Source organism: Esox lucius, chromosome 13, assembly GCF_011004845.1.
Source record: "Esox lucius isolate fEsoLuc1 chromosome 13, fEsoLuc1.pri, whole genome shotgun sequence".
In the NCBI taxonomy this organism is placed as follows: Eukaryota; Metazoa; Chordata; class Actinopteri; order Esociformes; family Esocidae; genus Esox; species Esox lucius.
Genome location: NC_047581.1, coordinates 9747988 through 9770698, shown reverse-complemented (window position 1 = coordinate 9770698; position 22711 = coordinate 9747988). Strand labels below are relative to the sequence as shown.

General features: G+C 39.7%; 1 protein-coding gene across 8 annotated transcripts in view; it reads right to left on the bottom strand.

The window, feature by feature from the left end:
• Window positions 1-83: 83 nt before the first annotated feature.
• LOC105014068 (potassium channel subfamily T member 1) overlaps window positions 84-22711 on the bottom strand; it is a 101368-nt gene continuing 78740 nt past the window's right edge. For 5 of the 8 annotated variants that reach the window (XM_020052926.2, XM_010876067.3, XM_020052927.3 and 2 more), the window contains 9 exons: window positions 12608-12691; window positions 12397-12525; window positions 11479-11499; window positions 11014-11317; window positions 9182-9244; window positions 8720-8767; window positions 7705-7782; window positions 7084-7168; window positions 84-3516 (listed from right to left, as the gene is read on the bottom strand). In XM_020052926.2, coding sequence (XP_019908485.1) covers window positions 3387-3516; window positions 7084-7168; window positions 7705-7782; window positions 8720-8767; window positions 9182-9244; window positions 11014-11317; window positions 11479-11499; window positions 12397-12525; window positions 12608-12691 — 942 coding nt within the window. In that variant the 3' untranslated portion in view covers window positions 84-3386. The remainder of the gene's footprint in view (window positions 3517-7083; window positions 7169-7704; window positions 7783-8719; window positions 8768-9181; window positions 9245-11013; window positions 11318-11478; window positions 11500-12396; window positions 12526-12607; window positions 12692-22711) is intronic. The other 3 variants (XM_020052930.2, XM_020052931.3, XM_020052932.2) reach the window with 3 other exon arrangements.

Here is a 22711-nt window from a genome sequence, read left to right as displayed (position 1 = left end):
GGAAGGTATAAAAGCAATGCAATCTATTTGTCTTGGTGATAACTTCTCTCTGACAGAACAAACAACAGTGTTTTTCCATTGCAATGTTTCCGGCTGCATGCAGCATTTATTGTTTCATATTTTTCACCATGGTAGAGTACACAGACTTCTTTTTAAGAAATAGTACAAAATGGATCAAACTTTTGAATATTAATTTAAAACATTAAAGTGAAGGGTAAACAGAGGTTTTGGATAAGTCTGGAGGACATGCACGGTCCCATATAAAGATTTCAAACGATAGGCTTACGAATACCAAGCAGGAGATATAATCAGATGAATTTTTCTAGTTGTGATACTTCACACAGGTAGCCTACTGTTGGGGAAAATATCTGGCTTGGCAGGCTTTTTTTTCAAAACATGCTTTTTGTGTACGCATGCCTCTTTTTATATAGAATTAACAAGCTTTTTTTTGTACTGTACTTTTAAACTTCTCCAAAAAAAAGAATAGCCTTGAATGGCTTTAGGGATCCAATCTGACATGACAATGATGAGGGGCGGGTCACAAGAAGTGATGGGAGATGATTCACTGCTCCTCGTCTCCAGGGTGATTATTACCCACACACCACTTTAGCCCTCCAAACCTGTAAACTGCCCAACTGCAGGCTGGGTAAGTGTGATACACTATTTACATATCCTGTAGTACTTCTTTAGTGGGAATGTGGACTTCGGTAGACTACATCCCAAAACAAGGAACACTTAAAATCTCCAGTCCCTCATAAAATGTCAAAGCCTCATCTTGGCTGTTTTTTCCCTCTTGTAAGCCTCATCAATTTCATTCATGCAATCACTCAATTCACATTGCAACACAGCCACTTTGATATTTCGTTTTGATAACAAGCCAGCAGAAATGGCGCATAGGAAAATATATTATTTAGTTTACATTGACAATAATGATCAATTCAAAGTTTCCAAATGTAATTTGGAAACTGTTAAATACAGTATGTAACAGTTCTGACTGTATGGAGACTTAATCACACTGTGTGAATACTGTAGTCTGCTTTATTGTATAGTTTAGTTTTTGGGTTAAAGGGTCATGCTATAAAGCTCTATTAACTGTCGCAGAGCTTAGTGCAAATGTATTTCAAGTCCTATCTTTAAATGTAATTTCTGTAATAACAACAAAAAGAACATTGAACCAAACAATCAGTATACAAAGTTTTCAAGTATTTACAATGGTAAAACCACACAGTTCAAACAAACAAAACAGTATCATAAATAAAATAAATTGATAAATAAATCTCTTAAATAATTACATAAACAGTATAAAGTTCACAAAACATTAGCCTTTACTGTACATGTGATGCCAGTACAAATGAAAAGACATCTCAGAAGCCAGCTTGCAACATAACTAAGCTAATGTACTCGCCATTTCAACAGACTTCATGTTATTGTTTATTCCAAATAAACATTAGATTCCATTTGACATCTGAACGCATATAAACTCATTTTAGAGTGAACTGTCATTTTATATGTACAATATAGTATGGTTCTCAACAAGTATTCATAACACACACAGGTTTGCCACTGTAAACAGTTGAGAACTGATCATTGTACTGTAATATACTGTAACTCAAAATGTGGTCATAACTGTGAAACTCAGGCATTAGCTGAACATTGAGTGGAGTATGAAGAACCAGACACTTTGACAAGAATAGATTGAAGTAGGAGCATTGCACAATTGATCAAGGTTTGTCATTTACTTTAACATTTTTAAAGGGTATCTCAACCTGCCCTTTTATTTATATATAACGCAAGAGGGTTGGTTGGAACTGTTCATTAATATTCCTTTTGTCACCAGGCAAAAACAGGCTGGGCACACCCCTCACCTGTTTGGATAAACTCATGAAATTTGGTAGATACTGTAGGTTCTTCTTACCATGGAAAATTTGTCTGTAAGGTCGACCAAGATGGATTATCCAATACTTTTGTTAAAAATACTCCTTTGGCAGTGAATGAACCATCTGTACAAAACTTGATATGCAACATCTATGGACAAAGAACGCTCAACGCAATATCTTTACTAAATCAACATGGTCGCTATTGACCTCTAAACAAAAAATGCATATCAATCAGTCAAAGATATTTAGAAAATAACAAAATCTAGTACCTATTGGAAATACTATCTTGACTCAACATACACAGTAACTTTCATATCGACCACACGGTGGTGCTATAACGGGCACATGTTTATCTCTCGATCTGTTTGACTAAGATTGATGACATTTGGCACACAGTCACAGATATCAGTCTTATTAAACCACAAAATACCAGACACCATGTTTGATTTTGACTAAACTGGGATAAATTATGTATTTTGTAATAGAGAAATTACTGATTTACAAAATTGGCCCAGGGGTGGTGCACCATTTGTGGGGTAAGAAATGTTGCCTTGTTTTCAACATTTTGCTTATTAGACTTGTGCTCATAGGGAAGATGAAGCAATTTTAAAAAGTGTTATTAGACTTTCATGATTGATGTAAATACATGAATATACCCAGGAATTTTTTTAAGAGAAAGCATTTTTGTACAAAACTGTACATGTCATGATTTTGCAAATGATAATTACACAATCCACACACACTCACAGGCACGCTAGGTGAGCTCGCTGGTCCACCGGGAACACATTGCCGTGCACAGACATTTAGGGGGTAAAAGCCAAAGCAAATAGAGGGGCTTGTGCCGAATCTGGAAAAGAAATGTCCCCCCTGGATTTATGGTGCAAAAGGAACTGATGCCGGTCGACACGCCGGCGTCCGTCAGCTAGCGCAATGTGCATTACAGATGGACGACGCGTGCCCATAGGAGCGAATGGTGCAACGCAGGCAGCGTAACCACCAAAAAGGGCACTTGTTGAGTCTGAGGGGAAAAGGGCAGGGGCTGATGCCCCTGTGGTCTATCTGTGCACGTGGGAACAGTATTACCTTTTGACACCATTCCATTGGCACTAAAGTGTGAACACCTGCCTAATGTGCCAACCAGACAAATCAAACAAACCTCTGGATATTCAAAGCATCATCCGCCTTTTCTCTGGTTGTCCACAGTCGGTTTCCATCAACTGGCGTATTGTTCATGTTCTATCATCTTTTGCTATGAGGGCCATGTCTGAGTATGCCTGTCTGATGCTCTCTAAAGTTTTAGCTTAGTTAATGATGAGGTACTCTTCATGCATCCTTCAATAGCAGCTCTTATAAGTCTGACAGAGACTTGGGGGGGGCAGGAAGATGAAAGGGTGGGCAGGGGCAGTGAGGAACTGGGGGATTTCCCCTTGTGTCTCTGTGTCGTGCAAATGGGGTCAACAAGGGGGTGAAATGTGGGAAGAGATCTGAGAGTGGTGAGAGGTTTCAGTTTCAGAGGTGGGTTTCGTCTCTGGTCTCTGTGCCGAAGTCCTGCCTCATCCTCCGACCGCTGCTGCTCTGCCCCTGGGCTGGGTCCTCTGGCACATCAGGCCCTGCCAACGGGTCTGACCGGATAATGTACCTTGAGAGACATTAGGGCAAAAACAACTCTTGGTTCAAGTCCCAATATTTGTACAACACCACTACAGCAGTGTTTTTGAACCTGAGGTCCACTTACTCCTGGTGGTCCACAATAGTATTATGCCTTGCAAAAATATTTTAAACCGTGACTAATTCTTTCATATTACTGAAAATGAAATTACATTTGGTTCGATATTTTGTTTTAAAACACAAACTCAAAATCAATTATTGTAAGGTGGCATTATTTTAATGTTGGAAAAGAATAATACACTTTTTTTTTTTATTCCGTATGTTGTTTGCCTACATATTCAACCTCCACACATTAATGTGTAAGGGCCATCTTTTGCTAAAATAAATTAATTTTGGGGTAGGTATTGCACCAACTTTGCACAGTCTCAGAGTGATTTTGGCCCATTCGTCTTTGCAGCCATTCTCCAGGTTGTTTGGATGCAGCTTGTGGACAGCAATTTTCAAATAGTGCCACAGGAATTGAGATCAGCACTTGGACTAGGCCATTGGGACTGGGACATTAGACTTTTTGTTGTTGAGCCACTCTTATTGTTGCTTTAGAATAATTGTCCTGCTGAAAGATGAATTTCCTCTGGAGTTTCAGTCATTTGGCGGAGTGAAGCAGGTCGTCTTGCAGTTTCTCCTTGTAAAGTCAGAAAAAACAGAAACGTCCCCTTTTCAGGACCCTGTCTTTCAAAGATAAGGGTTTAAATACTGTTTCCTTGTTCAATGAACCATATACAATTAACAAACTTGCACCTGTGGAACAGTCGTTAAGACACTAACAGCTTACAGACAGTAGGCAATTAAGGTCACAGTTATCAAAACTTAGGCCAGTAAAATGACCACTACTGACTCCAACAGAAAGATGCCCTGCTCATCTGTGTGAACAGGCCTTAGGCATGCTGCAAAGAGGCATGAGGACTGCCACGGTGAGCAGGGCAATAAATTGCCATGTCTGTACATACAACTATTTACACAGGTTAAGTGTGCTGAAAATAAACACAGTTGAAAGTGAGGATGTTTCTTTTTTTTGGCTGATTTTATTTTCTTCCATCAATTTCGATAAGATGCCCTAATTTTGCAACCTGCTTGGGCAGTGTGAGGTTTGCACCACACATAGTGCTTTGGGTTTTGGCCACAAATCTCTGTTGATCTCATATGTCCACAAATGCACCTGCGTCACTCATCCTTTCAGATAATACTTGGAGTCTTTCTTGCCAAACTATGCTGACTGGGATATCCAAAACCTGGGTATTATTCCATACCCTTTACCCTGTGGGTACTTTGTAGGGATATTCATTTCATGTGTCAACGGAGCGCTTGCACTGCACAGGGGTTGAATACTTATGTAAGCAACATACTGTCAGTATATTTTATTTCACCTTCCTGCCCCCCCAAGTCTTATTTTTTAAATATTTCCGAACAAAAAAACAATGTCACGGTACAATAATTGATTTTGATTTTCAGTGAAAACAATTGTCAGATGGCAATGCTTTGTGATTTCTGCTCCTGTGTACCCTGGAATAAATTTTTTTTAAATATTACTTAAATTATGATTTGAATTTAAACAAATGCAAATTCAATCATAAATATTTTTCCACATATATTTTAATATATCATAAAATACCCCTATATCATAAAATAGCAATTTTCCTTACAATGCATGGATTTCAATTTAGTAAATGTCGTATTATGCTTGAAAAAAACTGCCACAAAAAATTAATAATACCAATAAAACTATACACGTGCTGGTCATAAAATTATTTCAGTAATTCCATTCAAAAAGTGAAACTTGTATAATGTATACATTCATTCCACACAGACTGATATATTTCAAGTGTTTATTTATTTTAATTTTGATGATTATAACTGACAACTAATGAAAACCCCAAATTCAGTATCTCAGAAAATTAGAAAATTGTGAAAAGGTTCAATATTGAAGTCACCTGGTGCCACACTCTAATCAACTAATTAACCCAAAACACCTGCAAAGGCCTTTTTGGGCTCTCAGTCTAGTTCTGTAGGCAACACAATCATGGGGAAGACTGTTGACTTGACAGCAGTCCAAAAGACGACCATTGACACCTTGCACAAGGAGGGCAAGACACAAAGATCATAGCTAAAGAGGCTGGCTGTTCACAGAGCTCTGTGTCCAAGCACATTAATAGAGAGGCGAAGGGAAGGAAAAGATGTGGTAGAAAAAAGTGTAAAAGCAATAGGGATAACCGCACCCTGGGGAGGATTGTGAAACAAAACCCATTTAAAAATGTGGGGGAGATTCAAAGAGTGGACTGCAGCTGGAGTCAGTGCTTCAAGAACCACCACGCACAGACGTATGCAAGACATGGGTTTCAGCTGTCACATTACTTGTGTCAAGCCACTCTTGAACAAGACACAGCATCAGAAGAGTCTCGCCTGGGCTAAAGACAAAAAGGACTGAACTGCTGCTGAGTTTTGTTCTCTGATGAAAGTAAATTTTGCATTTCCTTTGGAAATCAAGGTCCCAGAGTCTGGAGGAAGAGAGGAAAGGCACAGAATCCACATTGCTTGAAGTCCAGTATAAAGTTTCCACAGTCAGTGATGGTTTGGGGTGCCATGTCATCTGCTGGTGTTGGTCCACTGTGTTTTCTGAGGTCCAAGGTCAACGCAGCCGTCTAACAGAATGTTTTAGAGCACTTCATGCTTCCTGCTGCTGACCAACTTTATGGAGATGCAGATTTCATTTTCCAACAGGATTTGGCACCTGCACATAGTGCCAAAGCTACCAGTACCTGGTTTAAGGACCATGGTATCCCTGTTCATAATTGGCCAGCAAACTCGCCTGACCTTGACCCTATAGAAAATCTATGGGGTATTGTGAAGAGGAAGATGCGATACGCCAGACCCAACAATGCATAAGAGCTGAAGGCCACTATTAGAGCAACCTGGGCTCTCATAACACTTGAGCAGTGCCACAGACTGATCAACTCCATGCCACGCCGCATTGCTGCAGTAATTCAGGCAAAAGGAGCCCCAACTAAGTATTGAGTGCTGTACATGCTCATACTTTTCATGTTCATACTTTTCAGTTGGCCAACATTTCTGAAAATCCTTTTTTTGTATTGGTCTTAAGTAATATTCTAATTTTCTGAGATACTGAATTTGGGATTTTCATTGGTTGTCAGTTATAATCATCACAATTAAAATAAATAAACATTTGAAATATATCAGTCTGTGTGTAATGAATGAATATAATATACAAGTTTCACTTTTTGAATGGAATTACTGAAATAAATAAACTTTTTGATGATATTCTAATTTTATGACCAGCACCTGTAGACACATGACTTGAGCAAAAAATAACTGGCCATTTTAAAGCAATCAGCAGTTTCCATTTATTACATTTTTTTGCCCATAAATGCAATATGATTGCTGGGCAATATATCGGTGCATCTCTACAGAATGGTACTGTCCCCATAGGGACTGTGCTATGTCCAGTCAGTAAGTATACTACACTCTGGATAGTGTTTGAAAGAAGTGTGAAGAGTCAGGTTACACCTTTTCACATTGTACTTACACAATGTCATTGAGCTCCAGCATTGTGTCTGGGGGTGGGTTGATAAGAACATAGGACAGTGTGTTCTGGTGGTCGTTCATCTCATCTGGAACACAACAGAACAGACAGGTCTTAGCAGCTGCTCGGCTCTGTACCAGTCCCCTCCCATTCACACATTGCACACAGTGCTAGCCGACAAATGATTTTAGCTTAGCAAACACACGTATAGCATTCCCTGATCTAAATTAAAGGGCTAACTGACATAGTAAATGAGATGCATGTAATATTAAGGGCCATTCTATGTGCTATTCAGGTTTGGACAAACCCTAACTACTTACATACTGTCCTGTATGAAATATAGCAGGGACAGATGTTTTTCCATTATAAAAATCGCAAAACAACCAAAACACCTGGCATAGTATAATCCTGTATGAATTTTATATTCAATAAAATCAAAGTCAATGATTGTTAATAAAAGTACAATCAACTTGCCCCCAACAACCTGACCTGTTTTCCCTGACTTTTGACCTTTGCTTATGGAAGCGTGTCGCGTATCCATAACGAGTGTCTGACTAAAATGTGTAAGTGTGTATGTGTGTGTGTGTGTGTGCTGTTTGCGTGTGAGAGGCTGAAACCGTGTACCTGGGACAGAATGGGGCTCAAGCTCTGGGGTTGGGGGGTAAAGTGCATCGGCTTCACCAAACCCACCTGTGTTTGCCCCTTATAAAGCCACGCGGGGTGGGTAGGAGAGAGAGAAGGTCTAACCGTTACTGACAGGGCATGACTGGAAGACCGTAGGCCCATGCTGCCACAGAGGCAAGCGCATCGCGCCCATGCGCCGTATATACGACATGACATGCAGACGCCGTCCGCGGAGATTCGCCTCCTGAGCATTCCACACGTAGTAGGCCCGGGTCACTCGCGGCGACACGTCACCATGGTTGCCATGCCAATGACACTCAGCCCCCATATAAAAATGCTGACAAACCCACAAAACACGAATAGGACATGCTCCAGCAACCAGCAGGGAAAGACTCAATGGGACGAAGTGAGGCCCAACGAATCGGAGTGAAGCAAAAACACATTCGGCGGGTGGGATTTGAAGGGGTCAGAATATAGGGTCAATTTAGGATAATCTGAAATGTGTTTGCAAATACCTTTCAAACGCATATGATACATTTTAATGATCGTTTAGGCACAAAGACATGTTTACATGGGTTTTTCTGTTAGCAACTATTGTTGTGTTCCAGAATATTCCCAGGGTTGCTTTGGTGTGATTGTATCAGCAAACTTTTGATCTTCCAAGCACAGTCACAATGCTTTCTGCTTCACTCCTTCCCATCCCGCGGCCCTGTAGAGTATTCCCATCTCCTCCCTGCAATAACTTTGTATTCTGGCCCATGACCTTCAGTCAACAAGGCCTAGTTCACACAGGTCGCACGGCCGATGTACGACGCGCTCGACGTAACCTTTGGCGTACGTCAGTCGTTTAATCCGGGCGTGAACTAGGCCTAGGTCTCCCGCTTCAGTCCGCACGATGTAGAGGACAGAGGGGGAGAGCGACTGCTTGTCGGCCACCCACCGCTGCCCCCCCCCCGCCCATCATATCACACAGGGTCATGCAGAACTACTGTACGGTTATGAGTCTCCATCTAACCTGTTCTGGTCTCTTCACTTATCGGATGCTCTGAAATGCCCTGCAACTCTAAGACAGTCAATAATGTTAACTCAAGAGCCTACCATGGTTCATTAACAAGGCATTCTGACTACCGACTCGTGGTTTGCCTAGCCGGCCAACGTATGGCTAGTATGATAGTATGGCATCAATTGTTACGTTTATGAGTAGTTATGGGAAGCTTCTTCAATTGTTCTTCCCTCTCAAAGGAATGTTGGTGTGCTTTTCAATTTTTATTTTTATTTTACAAAAGTTACTTACAACGTAGAATAAAACCATCAATAACTTCCCTATCAATGTTCTTCCCTGAGCATTGAGTATTGTTTGCGGGAAATTAGCACTACACTGGAACAAACAGTATAAGTTTAAATGCTTTGTGGATCACTTGACACATTACCACATCAAATGTGTTGCATACTGATTATAGACACTATGTGGAATTACCTTGTAAATATCCTAGATTAACTCGGTTCATGACATCGCTCGCTGTAAGATTAGCAACATCCTCTACAAGCCAGAGGGGAAAGATAGAACAGAATGGGAGAAAGAAAAGAGAGAAGAAAGAAAGGATCAGGCTTGCAGCAAAAATGCAATTTCAGGTTTTAAATGGGAAAGAAATCATGCTCCCATGCTAAAAGCTAAAACTTTATTTATAATTCAAATTATAATTAAAAATATAATTTATTATGTAAAGATCTATTTCTGGATCCCGCATCCAATTTCAAAATAACGGTAATGATTTGTTGAGTATTTAAGTGTTACCTAATAAGCATTGAAACCCCTACAGAGATTATATGAATGAGTCATCATAATGTTTTGGCATGAGGAATGATATGGAGAATTATATAAGGAATTTTTTTTGTGCAAAATAAGATGAGTGTGAGAGGAAAAGCGTCAAAAGAATGGAATAGATGAGGAGAAAATACAATCTGAGATGCTCAATATTTTTCGTCCTTCTGTCCTTAGACTTCGATTAACTTAAGAACATTCATATAGAGGTTATGCACTTTCACAAGAGAATGGATGTTAATTGTCATACCAAACGTGCGTAATGTAGAATTATGTAAATAATGGAGAATGCCCATGGAATGATTCCGGAGTTTATGTTAGGTGTTGAGAAATGTTTACATTGCTATAGGCGTAGTGAGATGTTATGACACTGGTACAACCCTCAAAACTGTGTTCAATGAAGTGAGGTGAATGGATGCCACTGTTACACAGTGAAAAGAAGAAGCTGTGATGCATCTTTAAAATACCAACACAATATGATGCTATTTTCATCTGCTACCATTACAATGTGTATTTGGAGAAACAATCATATCTAACACACAGCAAAATAAATACAAGTCAAGAAAATCTCCAACAACAATGACCACCTGACATTCTCCAACTAATCCCTCACTCTCATCAAATACAGCACCAATACATAGACTATGATAATCAGGGGTGAAACTAAGCCCGTAATGCCCGTTATTAGCATTATAAACCGGTTGGTTGAAATCCTGAATGATGACTGGATGAAAGCGCTGTTTAAATGAGATACCAAAATATGAGATGACATCACTTTTTACTGCTGGATTTGTGTTGGTAACCGGCTTATAATAGCTATAAGGTCATTTGGGGTTTTGTGGTTTTGATGCACATACTGAGATGCACTACTGGCCAATAAGAGAGTAGCATTTGATAATATTGTGGTATAATTAGGCAATATGGCCAAGGCAGTGTGGTCTTTTGCAAATACCACAGCTAAGTGCTGTGTCTGGGCAATGAGCAATGTGTTGTGCTTAGAAAAAAGCTCTTAGCTGTGGTACATGCCATACAACACCCCCCCTTGTGCCTTACTGCTTAATATGACAACAGTATGGTTAAATACTAGTCTCTGACTGGCTAGTGGTGCATTCTAAAATGCACAGTAATACCAAAAACCAGTGACCTTATGTTTGGATCCTAGAATATTTTTCAGACTGGATGAATGTAAGTGGGTTCGGGAACAGCTTATGAAGTAATTGTTGGACAGTTACATGAAGACATCATGATCATGTTAATGCCACGCTACAAGGAAAAGTAAAACATGATACACGTTTTATTAGAAAGGCATAGATGTAACAGGGTACCACTTGTTCGAAATGAATAGTGATTGTGTCATCAATCTAATTCTAGGATTATACCAATAAAAATTAGAAATCTACTTTCACCCCTGAACGGAAAGACATTTAGAAAAACAATAAACTAAACCTAACAAAGCGTCCTTCAGTATCACCGGTGCCTCCACTCACCGTATCCCACTGTTGGCAGGCCCAGGTGCTTCATGCGGTTCTTGACCAGTTCAGACAGCTCCTGTCTCTCAGAGCGCCGGTACAGGTTGAGGCGCTGTTGGGAGATCCTTTCGGTCCTGGTTGGTGGTTTGGTGTTCTTCCTGCTCAGGCGCCTCGCCCACTGGAGGCTCTTCTTCCTCAGTAACGGGTGTTCTGATTGGTCGCTGGCGGTGGAGTTCCGGTGAGCAGTCTTCTTCCAGGGCTCGCGGCGGCTGTCTCTCGGTTCATCACCCACGGGGTCATCCACATTGATGGACACTTGAGACTAGAAGGTGGTTGACAGGTTAGTACCGTGTAATCAGTGTGGACAGTAGGATTCAATTGAAAGATTGGTTAGCACTTTTCAATGACTGATCCTATACAATGATTTCCCAAGCGTTATCAATGAGTGACTGACAGTGTTAATGAAGTGTTTATCCATCTTACCTGTTTGTAACTAGCCTTTATCTAGTAATGGGAGTTGGAATCATGGACAGACCACACAGACAAAAGACAAGGATGGATGAAATAAAAACCTTGCTCAAAGTAGCATTTTGCAACAGTACAAGTCATTTACTTGACGAGGAGATGTGTGAATGGTAGCACCAAATACAAGTTTGTGTGTGAATGGTAGCACCAAATACAAGTTTGTATGTGAATGGTAGCACCAAATATGCATACGAAGCATCATTACCATGAATGCCAGCACAAGTTCTGCCCAAATATATAGGGATAATCTATATTCTATATATTTACAGAAATACACTGTGCAAAAGTCTTAAGGTATCTAAGAAAATAGTTTACAGCTATTCATTTAAACTATACGTTTATGCCCATGTAAAAACACTATATAACATTAAAATGTAAAAAAATGAATTTTCCAAAGCTTCAGTTTTGCATTCTACGGGAGGCTACACAAAATATTGACGCCTTTTAAAAACGGCAGTTGTTTTTTGTTACTTTTCACTGTACTTTTCATTTTAATGTTTCTTTGATTTTACTGCAATTTTATATTTAAGGTTTTTATAACACATACTGCTCAAATAAATGCTTTTAAAAAAACTCAGGCGGCCTTTACGCATAGCACTGAATATATATTTTCAGAACGTCCATTAGCTGTGGCCTAGGTTGGTCCAGTGGTCTAAACCGCTGCTTTTGTCTCACACATACGGCTACAGCGTGGGTTTGAATCCACCCTACAGCCATTTCAGCACATTCTCCTCTGTCAATAAAGCATAAAATGTATCCGTACACACTATGTAATGCATCCTTCAATGTACTCATGCTTGATCATTTTGGGATTTGGCAGGTTCCTACCGTTTTAACAGGGAAGAATAAGCAATGAAGGCCAAAGCAATAGCTTACCTCAGAAGAGGAGAACATGTGAGACTCTGTGCGATATATGCCTATAGGAATCTCTGCACTGGAGGAACACAGCTTCTGGAACAACCTGCCATATGTCCTGATCCACAGATCCTCTTCTGTCACCTTCATCTGGAGGGTACAGGGGAGTACAGTCGGTATACACACACTGCAACACACACATAACTTGTCTTAAACAGGCCTCCATACTTACTGCACATAGGTAACCAGACCCTGGTGTGGTATCCAGGCCAAGCAGAAGCCTTGCTATCGGAATCATGTAGTCCTTAACAAATGACTGTAAAGAAACAGGCACGAGAATGTAAACCACTGGATGGAAAATACACTCATTTCTGGTCAGAGGAAGCACCACGGACCAAGGCTCAGAGACTTCATCACAGTGCATTTGGAAAAAAAATTCAGACCCCATTACTTTCTCCACATTCTGCTGTTTTATTGACCTAGTGTAAAATGTATTCAATATGAATACTTTTTGCCATCAAACTGTAATATCTCATATACCCAAGTACATAGACCCTTTGCCATAACACTCGTATTGGTTTCAGATGTATCCCACCTGACTGATGTTCAGTTTAATTGATTGGACATGATGTATAAAGGCATGCAGAGGCCTGTATGAGGTTGCATACTTCACAGTGCATGTCAGAGCATAAAACAAGCAACAAAGTCCAAGGAACTCTACTTATTCTATATCCTCTGAGATAGATTTGTATCTGGGGAAGATCCTGCCAACAAACATCTCTGTAGCACTCCATCAATCAGGCCTTTATGGCTGAGTGGGTGGACAAAAGCCACTTCAGAATAAAAGTCATAATACATGTCGATGGTTGCAGTTTACTGATGCTCTCCATTCAATCAGACAGAGTGACAGGATCTGCAGGGAAAAATAGGAGAAACTGCCCAAATGTAGGTTTGCCAAGCTGGTACAGGCATACCCAAGACTCTAAGCTGTGATCGCTGCCAAAAGCACTTCTACAAAGTGCTGAATAAGGTGTCTGAATGTTTATATAGAAGATATTTCACTTTGGTTTTTTTAAAATGTTTGCACAAATGACAAAAAATGTGTTTCATGGGGAAATGTCGACTGATTGCAATATATACAGTGGGGAGAACAAGTATTTGATACACTGCCGATTTTGCAGGTTTTCCTACTTACAAAGCATGTAGAGGTCTGTAATTTTTTGATCATAAATCCACTTCAACTGTGAGAGACAGAATCTAAAACACAAATCCAGAAAATCACATTGTATGATTTTCAATAATTAATTTGCATTTTATTGCATGACATAAGTATTTGATCACCTACCAACCAGTAAGGATTCTGGCTCTCACAGACCTGTTCTCCACTCATTACCTGTATTAACTGCACCTGTTTGAACTTGTTACCTGTAAAAACGACACCTGTCCACACAATCAAACAGACTCCAACCTCTCCACAATGGCCAAGACCAGAGAGCTGTGTAAGGACATCAGGGATAAAATTGTAGACCTGCACAAGGCTGAGATGGGCTACAGGACAATAAGCAAGCAGCTTGGTGAGAAGGCAACAACAGTTGGTGCAATTATTTGAAAATGGAAGAAGTTCAAGATGACGATCAATCTCGCTCAGCCCAGAACTACACAGCAGGACCTGGTCAATGACCTGAAGAGTGCCACTTGGATGATCATTTGGATGATCCAGAGGAGGAATGGGAGAAGGTCATGTGGTCTGATGAGACAAAAATAGAGCTTTTTGGTCTAAACTCCACTTGCCGTGTTTGGAGGAAGAAGGATGAGTACAACCCCAAGAACATCATCCCAACCGTGAAGCATGGAGGTGGAAACCTCATTCTTTGGGGATGCTTTTCTGCAAAGGGGACAGGACGACTGCACCGTATTGAGGGGAGGATGGATGGGGCCATGTCCTGCAAGATCTTGGCCAACAACCTCCTTTCCTCTGTAAGAGCATTGAAGATGGGTCATGGCTGGGTCTTCCAGCAAAACAACGACCCGAAACACACAGCCAGGGCAACTAAGGAGTGGCTCCGTAAGAAGCATCTCAAGGTCCTGGAGAGGCCTAGCCAGTCTCCAGACCTGAACCCAAAAGAAAATCATTGGAGGGAGCTGAAAGTCCGTATTGCCCAGCGACGGCCCCGAAACCTGAAGGATCTGGAGAAGGTCTGTATGGAGGAGTGGGCCAAAATCTGCTGCAGTGTGTGCAAACCTGGTCAAGAACTACAGGAAAGTATGATCTCTAATTGCAAACAAAGGTTTCTGTACCAAATATTAAGTTCTGTTTTCTGATGTATCAAATACTTATGTCATGCAATAAAATGCAAATTAATTGAGATTTTCTGGATTTTTGTTTTAGGTTCCGTCACTCACAGTTGAAGAGTACCTATGATAAAAATTACATACTTCTACATGCTTTGTAAGTGGGAAAACCTGCAAAATCGTTAGTGTATCAAATACTTGTTCTCCCCACTGTATATATATGTGTATATATTTTATCACTTATAAATGAAGTCCATAACACAACAACATTTGGAGAGGGATCTGAATACTTTGAGGCACTGTATACCATTGATTTACTAGCCCAAATACAGTGGATATACCTGTATGTGGGCTAGTAAATCAATATACCTGTTTTCTTTTTACCTTCTATATACAACTGCTGGTACATTTTGTATCGTTTATACAGTTTCACACTATTCATCATAACACAAGCTGTCAACATCCTCTATGGAAATCCTCATCATAACACAAGCTGTCAACATCCTCTATAGAAATGCTCATCATAACACAAGCTGTCAACATCCTCTATGGAAATGCTCATCATAACACAAGCTGTCAACATCCTCTGTGGAAATGCTCATCATAACACAAGCTGTCAACATCCTCTATGGAAATGCTCATCATAATATAAGCTGTCAACATCCTCTATGGAAATGATCATCATAATACAAGCTGTCAGCTTCCTGTATGGAAATGCTTATCATAACACAAGCTGTCAACATCATCTCTGGAAATGCTCATCATAACACAAGCTGTCAACATCTTCTCTGGAAATGCTCATCATAACACAAGCTGTCAACATCCTCTATGGAAATGCTCATCATAACATAAGCTGTCAACATCCTCTATGGAAATGATCATCATAATACAAGCTGTCAACTTCCTGTATGGAAATGCTTATCATAACACAAGCTGTCAACTTCCTGTATGGAAATGCTTATTATAACACAAGCTGTCAACAGCATCTCTGGAAATGCTCATCATAACACAAGCTGTCAACATCCTCTATGGAAATGCTCTGAAAAGTAATTTAAGGTTGTTGTGAAAATCTCAATCTGGTTTATGGAGAAATTCACACATGCCAAAATTATTATAACTTTTTAAAGTTTATGCCTGTCACCATTAACTAATTCCATAGTTATTCTAAAATAAGATGCCATTTAAATGCGCTAGAAAAGTACTCAAACCTGACATAAGAAAAATACATATATGTGATATAATTGTCTGGAACTGTACCATGTGCCTTTTTCTTCTTTCTAATACAATAGACTCTTAGGAAAAAATGGGGTATTCTTTCTAAAGGGAACATTTTCATTTGAACATCCATATATTAATGCCATGGGCCCTTTTGTTTGGCAAAGTTTATTGTAAAATCCTTTGTATTGTAACGACTGTTTATGAAAGAAAGGGCCTTCAGATGACTGTTTAGAAGGCAAGAAATATTCTTAGAAAGGCAAGAATGGATCTACATAGAATCATTCTAAATCTCAATAGGCCTTTTCATGAACCTTATCATCTATGGTTTAGCGTTAGTGTTTATGTAGGTGGTTAAAGGTTTAAAAATATTATTTTAAATTGTACTTTTCTTAAAAGTAAATACGTTTTACATGTTCATAGTATTACCTTTCCTTTACAGACAGTACAGACATTTTCGCCTTTTATTGTTTTAAGACAAGACAAATGATTGCTTTAAGAAGCACCAAGATGAAGCGTTTTCTGTCAGATTGGAGTCTCCACCTCAAATCTGGAAAGGTTGGAGAGGATCTACAAGGAAGAATGCGAGAAACAACCCAAATCCCAATGTGCAACGCTGGTAGAGACATACCCAAGGAGACTTTAATCTGTGATCGCTGCCAAAAGCACTTCTACAAAGTACTGAATGAAGGGTCAGAATACTTGATATTTCAGTTTTATATTTCCATTATGGGGCATAGAGTATAGATTAATGATATAAAAAACATTTGTAAATTATAAATTAACTATATAACAAAAACATTTGGAAAAAGTGAAAGGGTCTGAATACTTTCAGAAGACACTGTATAGGGTTAGCAAAGTGTATTATGCTACACCTTAAAAATGGGATGTTTATGTTTGTATGAATTACACTTAGGTGGTTCAAGGAAGAACTGTCAATATCAGAAAGGGTTCTTGGATAAACCCTTCACAGGGTTCTTTTAGAACCATTTTGAGATGAAAAGGACCTTGGACTTTTCACTGGAAGTTCGGGGAAGAAAAGAGTTCTAGGAAGAAACTTCCTTGATAAATTTGTATTTTGCGGCACCCTACATAAAGGGTTTTAGAAAGAACCATTTTCTGGTAAAAGGGTTATTGGAAGAACCGTTAACTGACAAAGTGCTTAATGGTAGAATAACTTACAGAAGGTTCATGGAAGAACCTTTAAAACATGAACATCATACAGGATTCCAGGCAGAAACCATAATTGTGGTAGAACCGATTACAGTTGTTTCTTTGCAGAAGCCCAGATGGACAGTTCTAGATAGAACCATCTGCAAAGAGTTCTACCTAGCACCAAAATGGTTCACCTATTGGATGTTATTAAAGCTACATTGTAGGGTGAACAGCACATTATTCAGTGAGGGGCCAGTTATAAACAGAATACTGTAATTAGCTGTGATGGTAATTCCATGTATCGACACTCGGAGTAAGGGACACAGAAACAAAGTTCTCTTTGTACATCATAACCGTTTTATTAATTATTATGCACAGAGACTATTATGAGAGACGCGTCAACCGCTTACGCAAACATAATCGTCTGAGGAGCCTCTAACTAATATAGCTCATTCAACCGTATATATCACATAGGAAAAAGGGGTGTGGTAAGATGCTGCCATCTGTTTCATGTCAATCAAACACCTTCCCTTTGTTCTATCAAATGCTATCTTCCCCCAACTTATCCTTCCTGCCATACTGTAGTGTTTACCCAAAGGGGCCAACTGACCTTACTGCCCCCTGTTGTATCTTCTCCTATCCTGTCCTAAAACCCATTGATCTCCATCTGGACAGGCAATAGATGTCCCCTATGCAAATACCAGGTCCCACACATTCCTGTACCTATCTTAACAGTGGGACTCAGTCCTTTATACAATCAGAATACATTGTATAAGAAATTTCCACAACAATCCATCCTCTTGATACCATGTCAAACCTTGGTATCAAACCTTAAACAGTTCACTCATTAGGATGTAGACTGCAACAAAACAGTACTCTTTAACAACATGACCCAGTCAATATTATTACCCTTAATGATTAGAGAACTTAGCAAATCTGAAATGTCTGAATCCTCCTTTACATTCTTCTAGATCATTACCTTCCGTACAAAATCCAAGATCACACATTGTCATCATACAGAATCATAACATAGTACAGCAAACCTTTTGTTAAAATCATCATATACACCTATCACTGAATGCATCCTTCAATTCATCACTGTTACAAAGTCCTCTCATGCCAACTGCTCGATTCACTGAAAAGTCCTCTCCATGGTTCCATTTGGATGTCCTTCCAAAGTCATCACAACTGTTCTGCTCCTTCAAACGTCAGACAGTCAGTTATGAACCATTTCTTTGACAGGTCGATGTAACAGAACGAAAAAGTCAGATGTGTATTCCAAGGTGTTGTCCTTCACAGCTCAAATGCAGACACAGCTCTTGCTGTCTCCATTCTAGCTGCTTTATCAGCCAGGCCAGGAGAATCTGTGTGTTCTCCCTTGTGAACTCCAAGATGACCAGTTTTAGCTAAAGGTTCTAGAGCTAAAGGCCATGTAGAAAGTGACTGGTTACGAGCACCAGAAAATTCACTTTTCCCTTAGTGACTTCAATTCACTGCGTCTAACCTTCAAACACTGCAATCCTCGTGTAGCGTGTCGTCGATCCCAGGTTCCTCTCTCAGCTACCTGGACAGCAGATGAGATGTACCTGGTATGGACCCAATCAGCGTAGCATGATGTTGTGCAGTAGATCTTTCCTACGCCTCCATCCTCTCGGTCGGAGGTTGCCTTCTCCATCACATTGCAGAACCATCAGGACTCGAGTCAGTCCAGCTCACAGGAACTCAGCATCCTGTAGACGTGCGGCACCTAGACGTGCAGCGCTCCAGAGTCGACTCCTCTCTCAGCTGTAGGACAGTCTGTCTGTGTGTCTGTGAGATCCATCTCACCTCAGCCACCCCACAGTTGTCCTTTTAAGCCAAGCTCAGTCTCTCCCAGGGCTCCAACAAGTCCTCTCTTGTTGAATCGCTTTCAAGTGTTCTGTATCTGAATGTGTGAATTATCCTTGAGAAGATTAGTTCCAACTGCATAGTACATCATCACATATGTCCATCACGTTAGCTTGTTGCATCTCGCTGATACATTAGAGTCACACACTATCAAACACTCAAACCCTATATTTCCAATATCTCTCTACTTCTTCTCTCCAAATAGATTAGAACAGTTGAAATCAATAACAGTATCGTTAAAACATTAACATCTCTGGTGCTTCTGTTCTGCTAGTGTAGCAAAATAACAATTCCACTCTCTTATATAGTTGGTGTAACAACCAACACAAAGAACAGAAGAACACAATTTCACATATCTCATTACTGTTCCAAAAACTCATCAGTTAAGATAGTTTGCTTACATTGAGGTACCACTCTCTAAGAGCAGTTCATGAACAATTCTCAGTTCACCTATATAATTTACATCTGATTGTGTTGTATCGGAACTACAATCAAATTCACCCATTGTTTGACATATAGGATCAAATACCTCATTTCAAATCAAACATTTCACACCATCTTGAAGGTCAGCTAACATAACTGTTATTTAGCCTAATTTCTCTACAAGATGAAACTTAGTGTGAATGTCTCCAAGTCTCTTCTTATTATCCTAGCACATCAAACACACTCTGAAATCCTGTCATAAATCATGACCCCCCCTTTTTACTCCTTTATCACCACAGGGCTCTCCCTGGAGTGGGGGGTGGTTTACTAACCTAAGGATAACAGACCCTGGTCTTGGAGGATTGTCACCTTATCACTAAGGGACACTGTTGTTATCTTGAAACACCCCAGGCATTGACAATAGTAAAACAACCTTTTTCCTCATCATTCACCTCAAAGAAACCTCTGTTAACCATTAACATTCCAATGATTGCTTACTAGGAGAGAACTTAAATTAGTATTAGAATACCCAATTTTGATAATGTCTGTTTCTCTTCTAAAGAGTCCAAACAAGTTAAAATCCATCTCAAACTGTTTTTTTTTTTTTTTGTGTCAGTGAGTGGAGTGCTCCAGTGGGTCTGTACCTCTCTTTACAATTTTGACTATGTAAGACCTCTCAACTTGGTTTTCCCGAAATATAACTTCATGCAGAATTATTTTCTCAATATCAATTAAAACATGGCAAAATTTTGTAAACATGTAAGGAATAACACAATGTGCTCCCTGCACGTTTTTACCCACTTATTCCATAATGCATGAGATTAATATGATTACTTCTAATCAAATATTAAACTAACTGAACAGTAACACACCCATCAAATTAGTTATTGCTTAGCTACACCATTTCAAAATGGTAAGATGTATTCTACTCAACCATAACCATGTTAGATTTCACATAAAACATACTTTTCAAAGACCCAATTTGACAAACTAGATTATTCATGTAACTTCTTTAAGTACCTATTTAATTTGCTTTGAACTCTAAGTTCAACTCTTTTCCACTATAGATAATCATTTCATACAATCCCCCCCTGCTTTCAAGACAGAAAATGACTTCAAGCTTGAAAGCAGAACCATTACAGGACCGAAATTAAAAAGAAAATCGATAGATGGGAGGAATCTAACATACATCCAGTAAACGTCGCAAACTGAATATCCAACCAAAACAACCGAAAATAAGAAAAACAAAGGAAATAAAAACCGTACCACACACACGGTCGCTCGTGTGAAGGAACTCCCAAATTAGCACATCAAAATGTGCATCTACACAGGCAATGGCCAAACTAATTTGAGACCAACAAACATCATGACTCAATTTACCTCCTAAACTCTAGGGAATTTTCTCAATTTTAGATGTAAGTCTACGTCATTCAAAATAGTGGCGGTCAGCCAAAATCGCTACTTCCATGCATATCTCATGCAAAGACATCGAATTTGTTCTAGCAATTAACAATGTTGGATGACTCAAGGTCTCCACCCTTACTACAATTTGATTCGAAACCATAAATGTAAACATTAAAGCAACCAAAAGGAAAACTTATTCTGCTTTCACTTAATGTTTTATCATCCCAAAACTGAACATGTGTTGGTAAAATTACCACGTGTGAGAACAGGCTGAACACTCGAATTTAACCCTTAGTAATATGCTACCTTGATATAATGTTAAGGGTGGCGGAAGCCATCCCAGTGGACCTGCCCACCCTTCCTGAAGCTCTGAGCTCCACACATATATGGTGAGCCATTAGCAAGGCCAAATGTTCGTTTATGGTCCCCAGACCATCCTCTCAACTTAGCCTACATCGTTCGTTAACTGAAGATTTTAGATTTAGTGTCCAACCTATCTAATATTTTCGCAGTTTGTAAAAATGTGCTTATCATTATCTATACAGATTTATGACGTCACTATAATAAAGGAACAATCAGTGAGCAAACCCCATGATACCCCAGGCTAGAACCCTAAACGCAGACACATCAATCAACCCCATGTATCAGTGTACCAGGCTAGAATTTATAAAGCCAGTAACGGGCATCAGGCATAGGCCCTAAAACACAAGAATTAACCCAGGTATCATTGGAAATACAAATAAGAGAAACCACATTATTTAACCAAACTCAACTTAGCATTTAAAAAAAATAGGTCATTTAATTTTGTGGGGAGTAAACTTGCTTTGGCTGTGTAACCCTCTTCATAGGCCATGACTATATTGGATTCATATGCGGCCCTCATGGAACACAGCGTGTCTCCTTAACGTTCAAGTCTATCACCAGGTGGATTCTTCATTCTACCACTTATACAATATATAAGGAGAGCGAAAACACAATATGATAACCTTTCGTAAGACAACAACTATTTTACCAGATTAGAAAATCACTGTACCAAATTCTAATTCATCACTAGGTTTCAGACTACCCACTCGTGCTAGCGAACAGCTCAGCACACAACAGTCGGCTACCACTTTCCTTAAGGCTTACCTACATCGTGGTCAGACCCCCCTTGAGGCCTTACGGTTTTAAACATTATCATCAACGCAATAAATACGTTTGACTCAAAATTACAAACGTACACATGACAAAGCACAACAAAACAGGTTATTTCCTGAATACCTATTAAAACATGGTCAAGCATGACAGAACAAACCAGGCAATTTACAGGAGCCTTCTACAGGCACTGAAAGTATGAGATCCAATCTCAATTGCATATTTAAGTCCAACCTAAATTGCAGATGTCCAAGCAGTCCAACCGCTTATAATCCAGCACTAATCGCAACGCAATAGGTTAGCTGCATAGGAATGGTTGTCAAGCCTAACTACAGTCGCTATTAACCAAAACACCACACTTCAACATCCAAAACCATTATATACAGGAGCACGCTATACTCCATCACGCAGTCCAACTGCTGCACGGGAATGGGTGTCAGGACACGGAACAAAAACGACATGTTTCTAACTACAGCCGCCCTGACTGCAATACTCCAAAATATAACTTCTAGTCACCATACTTTCTCAAATCCATCTATCAACTTCCACAAAACCATCAAATCTGACTTATAAAAACAACCACATTGTTTACTAAAGCATATAAAAACTGTATTAAGGAACAATCTCACCGGTTGATGCTCCCTCTGGTCCCCTGTCTGACCGTCCGCACCCCTCCCTCAGGCGGTTCAGCGTTCCTGCGTGTTCCCGTTGGATCGCTCATGGCGAGGCCAATGAGAAACCGAAACTGTCTCAATTCTTGCGGGAACAATACATCTGTACAGCCATTGTCTTGATTCGCACAGGCATTTTCCCAAATCCAATGTCC